Source organism: Silene latifolia, chromosome 9 (assembly GCF_048544455.1).
Source record: "Silene latifolia isolate original U9 population chromosome 9, ASM4854445v1, whole genome shotgun sequence".
Lineage (NCBI taxonomy): Eukaryota > Viridiplantae > Streptophyta > Magnoliopsida > Caryophyllales > Caryophyllaceae > Silene > Silene latifolia.
In genome coordinates, this window is record NC_133534.1 from 125,686,027 (window position 1) to 125,698,299 (window position 12,273).

General features: G+C 34.1%; 1 protein-coding gene across 1 annotated transcript; it reads right to left on the reverse strand.

The window, feature by feature from the left end:
- Window positions 1–496: 496 nt before the first annotated feature.
- Window positions 497–7,578, reverse strand: LOC141600048 (uncharacterized). Its single transcript, XM_074420220.1, has 15 exons — window positions 7,388–7,578; window positions 5,678–5,757; window positions 5,391–5,508; window positions 5,080–5,258; window positions 4,051–4,133; window positions 3,791–3,972; window positions 3,050–3,111; window positions 2,773–2,881; window positions 2,576–2,695; window positions 2,011–2,130; window positions 1,778–1,898; window positions 1,531–1,687; window positions 1,211–1,283; window positions 987–1,114; window positions 497–881 (listed from the first exon to the last, which is right to left on the reverse strand). The coding sequence occupies exons 1-15, from the start codon at window positions 7,455–7,457 to the stop codon at window positions 759–761; spliced, it is 1,725 nt and encodes a 574-aa protein (XP_074276321.1). The 5' UTR covers window positions 7,458–7,578; the 3' UTR covers window positions 497–758.
- Between the last annotated feature and the right edge of the window lie 4,695 nt (window positions 7,579–12,273).

Consider the following 12,273-nt stretch of genomic DNA (forward strand, 5'->3'; position numbering starts at 1 on the left):
TTTGATTGTCTAATATTTAAAAAAAAGGTAACGATTTCTGAAAAAAAAAAACATAAAAAAAAAACATAAATTTCCATTTTCTCAAAATAAAAAAAAAATCTTTGTCTACATTTGAAAAAAAAATTGAGCCTTTTTAAATAAAACATAAACTATTTGAATTTTTATTGTACTGAAAATTGAATTTCTCGTGAGATTTGGAGCAAGGGACTTAATTTCACTACCTAATCACTACAATCTAAACTTAATATGTTTGATTTTACGATTAGCCAAAGTAAGAAGGTTCAGTCACCATTTTCAGGGTTAGCGTCTCTTAACGATTTTTTAGGATTAATAACTGGTGACTATTATGGAGTACTACAATACAATAATAACAAATGAAATATAACATTCACAAGAGATGGCGACCGTGCGTTAATGGGTGAACCCGTGTTTTGATGATAGTCCGTGTCTCCTTTACAATGGAAGACAGTGTCATCATAGTAAAAATAACAATAAATTCTCTTGAACTAACCATGATTATGATTACTGAATTCCGGGTTAAAAGATTACAAAAAAGGGTATTCTCTATACCTTGAATGTTGAATCCTTGGTTACCACTTTATTTACACTTTAGTTTTATCTCGTATTTTTATGCCTATGAAAAAGCGGAGAATATGGAAAGCATTGTCACCAAAAAACTAGAATAGCAATTTCTCTACAGCATCTTTATGGGTATATGATGCTGCAAAATCCAACTATTCGTTGCAGTCGAATTTCATCTACGCCAAAGCTTCTGCCATGATTGATCGATATGATAACTGTTTCTCATAAAGGTCACGGAAAATTTTGTACTTGGCATCATGATACTTCTTTACTTGGGGATCTTTCGATGGATAAACAACCTGTAACAATCAGGAGAAGCATTGAAATAAGGGAGACAAAGAAATATGTTTATTAATGACCATCATTAAACATGAGTTCCTATCTCACTAGACAAAATCTACTACCTGGCCAGCAGCATTGAGCGACTTCATCGCCTCCTGAAGGCTTGGATACTTCTTTGCTGCGACCGCACCGAGAATGGCAGAACCTAAGAGAACCGACTCATTTTCTCTTGGGAGAATTATTGGGTATCCTGTCAAGTTATAGAAATAAAGATCAGTAACACCAGTGCATCCAGTGAAACCACATAATCAGCACACATTTCAGTAGAGGAGTCTCGATAACAAACCAATAATATCTGCATGTTCTTGAACATACAAAGAATTCTTTGCCAGTCCGCCACAGGCCAGAAGTGTGTCTATCTGTAACACAAAGGAAAGTTACATGATTAGCAAGCTTGAAATAGAGAAGGCCACAACTAAAGAAAGTTTTTTCGTGGAAGCGTGGGTCAGACTCATGGACCTCCTACGAGAATATTTACATTTACAATTTCATACAAGTATCATTTGGCTTTTACCAACATTTTCTACTGTTTTAATACTTCAACTCAAAAAATATCCATCAGGGTGTCAATGATCCCAGATTCAGAATCTCATATAAAGAACTTACCTTGTGACCATTAGCATTGCAGTGCTCAACAATGTGGCGTGTACCGTATGCAATACCTTGGACTGTAGCAAGATATTGTAGAGCAAGTTGTTTTTCACTTGTGTCAAGTGTAAGACCACAGAACATTCCTTTTGCAGTGGGATCAGCGATAGGAGACCTGAGAAATTGGAAATGAATCGGCTTTAGGCTAGACAGGAATTTCAGGAATAATGAATCAAGCGTGGAAAGTTTGTACACTGCTAGACACCTGTTCCCATGAAAATCAGGAAGTACATGCAAATCCTTTGTCAAAGCGGAAAGAAATGGAGAATCCTGCTCCTCAACCATTGATTCCAACATCTTGTTCAGTAGAGCGAACACTGAGGTGGCTGAGAAGTAAAAAAAAGAGCAGGACATCAGTCACAAAACAAAACTAATAAAAAGATTGTGATAACAACAAGGAAGGAAGAGTTGTCACTAATCACTAGTTCACTACCATACCTTGAGAAGCAGCACGATTTGCAAGGTGAGGAGAGGCGACATGGTTCTCAATAATGTAATCCAACAATGCCCCAGTCGCACTCTGACCACCCTCTGTAAGCCAGTATTGAGGCACCATGGCTGAAACAGTAGACAAGAGATTGCACAATCAGTCAATCACCACTCAAATGAGAGATTATAAGCAACTAATCAATATCCTATATACAAACAAGTATTTCACGTAGACGAACCTCTTTGCTCCCGTTTTAAACGCATGGCACAAAGAAACTCAAAACACGTGCGGGAGACAAAATTGGTTAAGAATTCGGATTAACAAAGATGAAGAAGAATGGAGTGTTGGCAGTTTGGCACACACTAGTATTATTTACCAATGAAGGAGCCTTGTTTTCCTTTTGGCTATTATTATGGCGGTAGTTTTCATGTTTAAGAAGTGCAAATGTGTATTTTAATTGTTTTGATAAGCATAATATATTTACTTAAGACAGTATAAAACTATGCAAGTCTTCAATCACAGAAGAAACTAAAACTTGGAAAGCTACATGATAAACAGGTCATGAAACTGTACCAGACCAAAAAGGACCCCAAACTCCTGGAATGAATAGCTTGATCCGGGACACAGCCATATGGCACGTAGATGTTCCACAAACCAAGACCATACGGTGGCAAATTTCCTCATTCTCATCAGCTGGGAACAAATTCAGCTTGTGCTTGTCACATGTTAGTTGGACTAACAGACAAATCAAGGGATCAAAGATAACTGACCATCAGATTTTGGTTCAGATGATGGAACACTTTCCAGGACTCCAACCCCACCAGCATGGGCATCAATCAAAGATGTCCCGACTGGAGTTCCCACCTGCAAACCAAGCTCCTGGAAAAACACAAAAACCTTGAAATTTGGATTGTGAGCAGGAGACTAATTTAAAATAATTTAAAAGCCTGTCAATCCCGCCAAAAAATACGCAACCATTGCTATTGTTTAATCAACATCGAGGAGTAGTTGAAATCAATGTAAATTCGTCTATACAAAGTGTCTTGCCTTTGCAGCAGCTGGTGTTAGACCAGACCCCAAAGGATGCCCGGGAAAAGATACACTTCGGCCTGCAGAGAATTGAGTGATTCAATGAGTAAGACAAATTCATTAGGCACTAAACAAGGCTATACACCATTAAAAAGGACTAAAATCTGAAGAAAATAAAAATTAAGGTTATTTTCCAACACGTCCATCTCCTTTACACATTAGCAAAAGTACCAAAACAAGTCAACAACATGGCTTAATATATCCTCAAGCTAACATTTATTATCATACAAAAAAATCATAGGTAGAGGACAGCTCGGATTGTTAGAGAGCCTTTCTTTCACATTTTAATGAGCTGCAAAAACTATATTTGAAGGGACAATACCTGGAGACAAAATACTTTCAACATAAATACATAGTACATTATAATTAAAAATCGCAAATGGGCTGGCCAGTAGGCCCTCAGACAGTGAGCTGCAGCTTCTGTATCTCGTATTTTTATTAACATACAATCATTTACCCTTGAAGAAGGAAATTGAATATCAAAAGATGACATTAATCAATTTATCTATGAGCTTAATCATACAAATCACCTTTGGAGAAACTAAAATACTGCTTCAACAGAAACCAAAACAAATGCAGACATTGGTCCTCAAACATCAATGGGCCTTATTCAGAAAATGATCAATGGTGGTAGGTAAGAAGATAGTTTCTTACAGATGAATTACTCAAATTAGAAACAAAACCAAACCAGAAAGATACCAATTTTGGCATGATGTCCATCCGTTAAATCACCCAACCCGATCTCCTCCCAAAAGTCATCATCCCAACCACAAGCTTCCATATGTGAGTCTGTCTCATTCAGTTGATCCAGATGCGCATGACCAAGATATGTCCACTTACAAACTGTGGTGCACAGACTCCTTGTGTCATCGCCAGTAGCCCTACAGAGTATATAAATGATAAATACAGGTGATCAAAGCATCTTAATACAGTGGGAAGTTAGGAACACTTCTTCTTACCTATAAGACAGCCAGTCACTCAAGTCCATCCAACGAAATGTCATTGACCAGGACTCTTTAAGATTTTCCTTCACCCACAAAAGCTGCATGGAAGTACAATCAAACATACTCTTTTGTACAGTTTAAAGCTCATGATAAGGACTTTGTTTGGACTTAGAAGCAGAAAACCGAATCAAGAAACTATGTGAGAAAACACATAATATAATCGAGAAAATTTCAGCTGCTCAGTCAAAATATCTGCTCCGTAATCTCATAAATTTAACAAAGATGAAGAACTCACTAAGGTAAACTATAAGTAGTAAAAACCACACTGCATCTATAAATTCCAGGCAGTGGTTTTATAGGCAAATTTCATCTTAATTACATAGCATCTAAAAATTGAAGTATGTATGAGACTCAAACACATACTAGACTGATGTTCAACAAGAATATTCCTCAACAACAAAGAACCAAATAGTGATACCAGGCTACCAACTGTTGGACAATCTCTCAGGTAGTTGTGAGAAAAGGTTGATGGAATTTTGTGGTCATAAAAGCAGATGCTAATAGTGATACCAGACTACCAACTCTTTGTAACTTTCTGCATGGTGTATTTGAAAAGACTATCTTTTTGGGTAAACAAATTTCAAAAGCCACTTGACTTAAAGCTTCATAGTAAGTAGAAAACTTATCATGAAAGAGTGGAAGCCTATAGAGTGACGACTAAGAGAACTGGACACATTTTCTGGGTCATATTGCTCTTAAATGCTTCGGAACCAAAGTGAATTTGTTACAGTAAGAACCTCATGGCCAAAAAAGGCAGGCACTCTTATCCTTGCTAGTATCTCCATGCCTCTTACTTGTTTACTTGGGACAAATAGGCTCGCAAAGAAGTCAGTCAATATCCTGCTCTAAACATGCATACTGGTTTAACGTTCCAAATGAACGCGGAGTCTATTGTAGGGCGGCTTTAGTTCCTACGTTTAGTGCACAGTTGATCACTCATCTCGAAATTATGGAAGATAGCAAAATATATTAGACAAAAGGTACCTTTGGTGGCTCCATCTCAGGGGAAAGGGATCCTCCACAATATTGTAAAACAGGTGAATTGGAGGCATTAATCTTTTCAGCTTGCTTCACAGCTCTATGGTCCATCCACACTATAACATTTCTTCTAGGGTCACCACTCCAAGAAACCGTAACGGGAGAACCATCAGCATCTATAGCAACTGCATTAAAGAAGACAATGTATTGGCTGTTAAGCTTGCACAGTAAATAAAAACAAGAAAAAGCTGGAGAATGGAGCAAAGTTTGCTCATATTTTTATGACGGAAGATACAAGAATATGATATATTACAGACCAAGAGAACATGTTGCTGCAAATCCAATCCCGACCACTTCTTTCCCATCAACATTTGCAAGGGAACAAGCCGATTTCACAGCTGCACAGACAGCATGCCAGATATCTGTTGATGATTGCTGGTGAAAAGAAGCACAACAAATCACACTTTTTTAGACAACCTAATCTTGAGAGTAAGTAATGGAATTACAGAAAAACATAATATGACTAGTATAAACTTGTTCATACATAGCTAATACGTGAGAGAATAAGTTGCGTTAAGCCGAAAAAAACGAAATAAATGCTCACCTCAATGCAGTCACCGTCCTTCCAAATTTGTATGGGGCTGCTTGCAGAGCCTAGAAGCTTTCCTTTTTCATCAAACAAGCCTGTCATGGTACAAAATCGTAGAAAAAAGTTCATGACTGAAATTTGTATGCAATAAATTTCTGATAGTCAACAGGCTACAGCTGAAATTGACCACTTACTGAACATTTAACTATTTACGTACCACTTAATAAGCAAACCAGAAGGCAGAATACTAAAAACCTAGCACATCATTACAATATACTTGCCATTATGGGAATGGTTGCATTTTTAGATGAAACGACAGTTGCAAGAAAAACAAAAGACATCTCAAGACTTCAACCATGAATGTGCTTGCCGTTAGTGTAAATCATTAGAAGTAACTTCATATAATGCACAAAAGCAAATCAAATTGTCATTTTGAATCGGACTAAACCTAATTTTTTAAATTCCGGTCCATGTAAGACTAGAAAGGTCCTAACATGAGTATCCAAACATGCCACAACACGTGGCATGTTTCTTTTAATAGAGGTGCTAATGGGCATCATGTTTGGGTCATTACAGGTTTTTTTCCTATGCCGTTTGCATGCGTGGTTCAGTGGCGTGTTTACTACTTTGAACGCGCCACACAATGTAGCGTTATTTCAAAACGACAACTTTCTATTTTTGAGCATTATTTCAAAGAAAAAAATTACTATTCCAATTGACAATGGTGCAAACACTTCTTATCTTAGCCATTTATCTCTCCTTAACAAACGAATGCTTAGTAATGTTCTGTGTTACTCAGACACGCCGACACGTGTCGGACACGGCTATTTAGGGTGAATTTTCCTGTTTTGTGGTCTAAATTGAAGTGTCGAAGTGTCGTGTCGGTGTCCGACACGTGTCTGACACGCGACACGGCAGTTAAGTGAAGTGTCGGAGTAACATAGGTAATGTTCCCAAGGAAAAGTAAGATCGACCTTGAAAGAAAATGTTATAGAACCTACATTGATAAAGTTTTGTTTGTATATAGTTGGTAGAGTAATATATGGATTACAGAATATACAATGATATATTTGTGAGTTTACAGAAAAAGAATAAAAGTATATTTACCACAATATTTGAGTAAACTGCGCGATGAAGAGTTATTTTTCAATGCTATCGGATCCTAATCCATTTGTCAAGATGCTCCCTCTAATTCTTAGGAATTGCCCCCATAATCTTTTTTTACCTATTCACTAAAATTGCCCCATTTCTGATTTAAGCATGGTTTTGTTAGTAAATATCACCCTACTTTATTGGTGAAACCCACCACCCACTCACAATCTTAATCCTTGTGCAAAAAGTGAATGGGGCATTTCCAAAGAATCGGAGGTAGTACTATGTATGCCAATGGTCACCCAACGACAATATTGAGGTAATGTCTATGAAACCATCTTATACCAATCCAGAGCTCTATAAAGTTATGTCAACAAACTAATTTAAGTGCAGTAATGAAGAATGTAATGACCAATATGTTAAAAAGTCGAGTATCGTATCGAGGTCGACAAGTAAGCGGAGAAATCAAGTGAAATCCACAACATGAACAAGAGAATTAAAGATGAGAAGTGACAGTTACAAGTAAGAACAGCATTCATTACTTGATCGTAAAATTTCACAAAGACGAAATACTGAAATACAAATCACAAGAATTGATCGAGTAAAAATAGCAAAGAGAAAAAAGAGAGAGACCTGCACGGGCGCTGCCAGTGCCGACGTCAACGCCGAGGAAGAGTGAACGGAGAGACGCGGTGGTGCTCATGGACGACGAAGGCTCGTGGTAATCAAGGCCGTCTTCCTGATAAACTTGATCCTGACGCTTTGGATTTTGATTATATATTAGGGGTAGTACAAAACTACAAATTGTTGTGTAACCACCCTCTATCCACAAAACTAATCCAATAACTAAAAACCCAAATAAATTAATTAATAAATTTGTAAAAAATTATTTTATTTTGATAACCTAAAATTTTATATCGATGAATTATATATTTAGATATACACCCTCCTATTCTAGATAAACATCCCTATTCATGGAGGCACTAGAATTAAGGAGAGGGATTAAAATAAGGTAAAATATTGTAGTGGAGGTTGGTAATTGGAGAGAGTGAAGGTATTGTGGAGTATTATTGTGGGTGAGGTGATTAAAATAAGTATTATTGTGTGTGGGGTGATTAAAATAAGTATTGTCGTGGGGTAAGTTGATTAAAATAAGTACTAGTCTTTGAACCGTGCACTGCACGGGTAGTAAAAGAAAGTATTATTAAAAGTAAAAAAAAACTTATGTATTTTTTAATTTAGTAAATAACTAAATTTTAAGAATAGTTCACTTTGACTATCCACTCATTTTTGATAAGTTTGTGTTGCTTAATTTTAATCGAAGTACCCTGCGTTTTTTTTTCCTCGAGTTTTTAACATATGAAAGAGGTAATTTGAAAAGTGGATATAAAGTTAATGGATACTCGTATTTTATAACCTGTTAATTTAGGCAATATACATTTAATTTCACTCATTGTTGTGCATTTTTTTATATCATATTACCCCTATTATTTGTTATTCTCGCAATTCTTTACCTTATATCAAATCGCCTGAACATATGGAAGCCGCGTTCGCTATCAGTGACCGATTACCACGAGATTCACCAATGACCACCATCCGCCGCGGTGGTGAAACCCCCCCCCCCCCCCAGATCACACGTCCTCCAACTATATTAGTACCCCATCTTGCCTTCACCGCCCCCTACGTCCCGTACCTCCAGCATAACCGTCATCCCGGCCCTACCCTTATGCGTGATTCCTAATCCTTCTACTAACCGTATGCGACTTCTCACCCCATCATTACCCACTCATCGCGACCCATCCCCTATCACGACCTCCCACCATCAACACCGCTCATTATTCATTCGCCTTTTAAGTCTGTCAAATACTATTTTTTTTTTCTTAGTTTTGTTTATTGAGTCATGTTAACACTTGACCTCATATATATTATGGACTTAGAGATCAAATGTTATTAAAATTTTTTTTTTTTTGGTATACAATGTTATTAAAATGTTAATGTTCATATATTAGGTGTGAAATAATGATATGCTTAAATATACAGACTAAGCATCTAAATTGACCAAACTCAAACTTAATTGGCCTAAACTCTTTATATGCTAAAAATATTTATTCTTAGATTTTTGTATTTCCTTCACCAGTCGTAAACCATTTTTTTCCCATTTACCTCATTCTATTTTCGTCGTTTATATTTTTACACAAACAAACAAATTTGTATTTGTAACAAAATTAATCACTTTCTTACTGGTCGGTTGGTTAGCTATTTCACAACTTTAGTTAACTATTTTTCCATTCTTTGATGCAATAGTCTTATGATTAATTACCTCGTACCCCGTAAGAGACTAAATGATATTCTCATAAATTTCAAGCTTCCTAAGTTACGAAAATGGCTCACTTTTTTGTCATACGTTTGTCTTGGTAATACTCTTGAGTAATTACTTTTCCATTTCATTTTCTTATTTTCTCCAAAATTTAATCCAAATTAATTGTGCCATTTTTAAATTTAGTATATTAAATGGATTAACAACCAATCTTATTCATACTCTAAAATTTAATCCAAATTAATTGTCTTATTTTTAAATTTAGTATGCTAAATGGATTAACATCCAATCTTATTCATAAAACTATAACTACCACTCATCCACTCCCTTAGTCAAAATGACATTGTGTCCGTTCATTTTAATTAAAGGGGTAGAACTGTTATTTTATCCAAGTCTCTTAACTTTTTTCTCAAAATAAAAAGTAAGACGATAAAAATGGAATGAAATAGTATCATTTTACTGAAATATATTTTCTATAAATAATAAAAACGGTTTTTGAACGTTTGCGTTAAGGATACAAATTTATATATGAAATTAAAAAATATATTCTTTTCTTGTGCCACCATTAGCAATACTTTCATATATTCGTAAAAATGTTGCTCAATGTCTAATTATCTATATAATATATTTATTAATAGTAACAACTTTTTTATAGAATATAACCTCTCATAAAGTAATCATCTCACAAATAGTAATGTTATATATAAGGTTTTCCATAATTACTGTGTAAAACGGTTTTACAATGTGATTGTCATTATATAAAAAACACATATTTATTCACTAATAGCATTAAATTATTATTTTCTTAGATAAAAAGACTACCTTATATGTAAAATAGTCTTATTCTACAATTTATGATTTTAGAATGATATAACTAATACACAATGTTTAATCGTTTTATTAACAATTAAAATCGTCTTTAAATCTTTCCAAATTTAATAGACTAAATAATAATTTTTGTAAAAAAGAAGAAGAGTAGTTTTAAAAATAGGAAAAATATTTAAATTACCAAAAATTCTACAGAATAAAAGATGAAAGCGGGGCTATTAACGGATGACTCGGTCTTTCATAATCATCATCAAATCTTTATGCTTTATCCTACACATCAAACATACTCTATCTTCAAAATTACTTGTATTTCAATTTCTTCTAATGTAAATAAATTTTAATATTAATTCACGAAAAGGATAATTATAATCAAAGTTATAATATTTGGTAAGTTATATGATCATCTTTGCAAATGATTTTAGGGATTTTAGGAAAGATTCTTTTTGATTTATAGGTAATATATGATAATGAGTTTAAAGGGATAGATTTTCGAAAAGATACTCATTTTGCTTTGTGAAATCTGGTAAAAATCCTTCAAATATGGAATGATGTTGATTATACGGAAATGGAATACTTAATTTGCAAATGACATGTGGCAGAAGCCATCTGCCGATGACACGTGGCAGATGGTTTATGCTTTAATATAATATATGATTGTTGTGGGTTGAGGTGGGGTATTGTTGTGGGGTAAGGTGATTAAAATAAGTATAAAACTTTACTAAATAAGGAAATATGGAAGGTATTGTGAATAGATGAAAAAGGAAAGAGGGAAGTTTATGTAGAATAGGAGGGAGTATTTGTTTTTGTCATAAAATGTCGGGTCGTTTAAATACAAATAAATTTAATTTTTTTTTGGATTCTCTCTTTTGAGGAAGATGATGTATGGTTTTTCCATACACAACCAATTACGTGATGACACGTGACAAACTAAAGTTAACCTCCATTAGTTAGTTTAAGGCTGGGTTAGTAATTTAACATTTGTAGTTAAATTGTTAACTACATCTAGTTAACTATATTTATGGAATTTTTTTATTTCTTTATTTTATACATTAGATTTATTATTAAATCAAACCTAAAAAAATATCTTTGATGAGGATCGATCCCATAACCTATTGGTTTGAATACCCTTACTATTACCACTATGACACATTCATCTTGTTGTCAATTTTGCATATCTTTTGATATATATGTTTGTTAAGACCTAAATTAAAATAATATGTACATATAATCATTATTAATTGTACTTCTAACTTATATTCAATGTACCTTTAGTATTAGATCAATGTACATACTAGGTTAGTTAAATGTACTTGATAAAAATTAAACTAAATATTTTATATACCCATCGTATTTATTATTTGTAATTATAATTTATATAATTAATATAAAATTTACGAAAAATATTTAGTAAATTGAGGCGAATTTTTTTTATTATTATAATATTAAAAATTATTAGGTATTATTACGAAAAATTATTATAACGCTCTAGATGTCATGTGTAAATATATTATTAAATTGTACGTCGAATGTATTTCGCCTTAATTTCCGTCTATAACTCATTAAGTGCATCTTAGATATATAAGGGGTACATATATAAATTTAGGATCCAGTGAGAACCATACACTATAAAAGTAACGCGGGAAACTGACGGAAATTCTGACGGATTTTCCATACCGTCAGATAATTCAGGAAACTAACGAAATACTGACGGATATTCCGTCAGTAAAAAATACTGACAGATATTTCGTCAGAATCCGTCACAGGTTACTCGCGCGTTGAAAAAAGCAATGGCGCCATCACAGCCTGACGGGTTTCTGACGTTATCCGTCAACTATACAATATTACTTACGGAAATCTCGTCAGATGTCCCCTTCCTAGAACCAGGCAAAACTCCATTATTGATAGAAAAGTCTTGATGGAAAAACCGTCAGGAACTTTCAAAACACGGGTTCCTGACGGGTTTTCCGTCAGGAGTTTCCTTTGCCAAAATTGGCCAAAAGCCAGTAATTGAGAGGAAACTTTATTTTTAAAATAACGATATATTTGGATTCGACGTACAATTTAATGTCTAGATAATATATTTCTTGGTAAAAAGTTATAAGTTAGACAGAAATTGAGGCGAAATACATTTGACTAATTTTCATGCACCTAATAAATATTTTCATGTATGTAACACTTTTCATGAACCTAGACAGAAATTGAGGCGAAATACATTTTAGTGTGTCATTGTATTTTTGTACATTAAGTATATATACTTTTAATATAATAAATAAATTAAGTTTAATTACATCCAATATTATACTTGAATGAACTAAATTAATGATAATGAAATGGGTTATGAAAACTATAAGGAGATAAATAAAATAAAAATTCC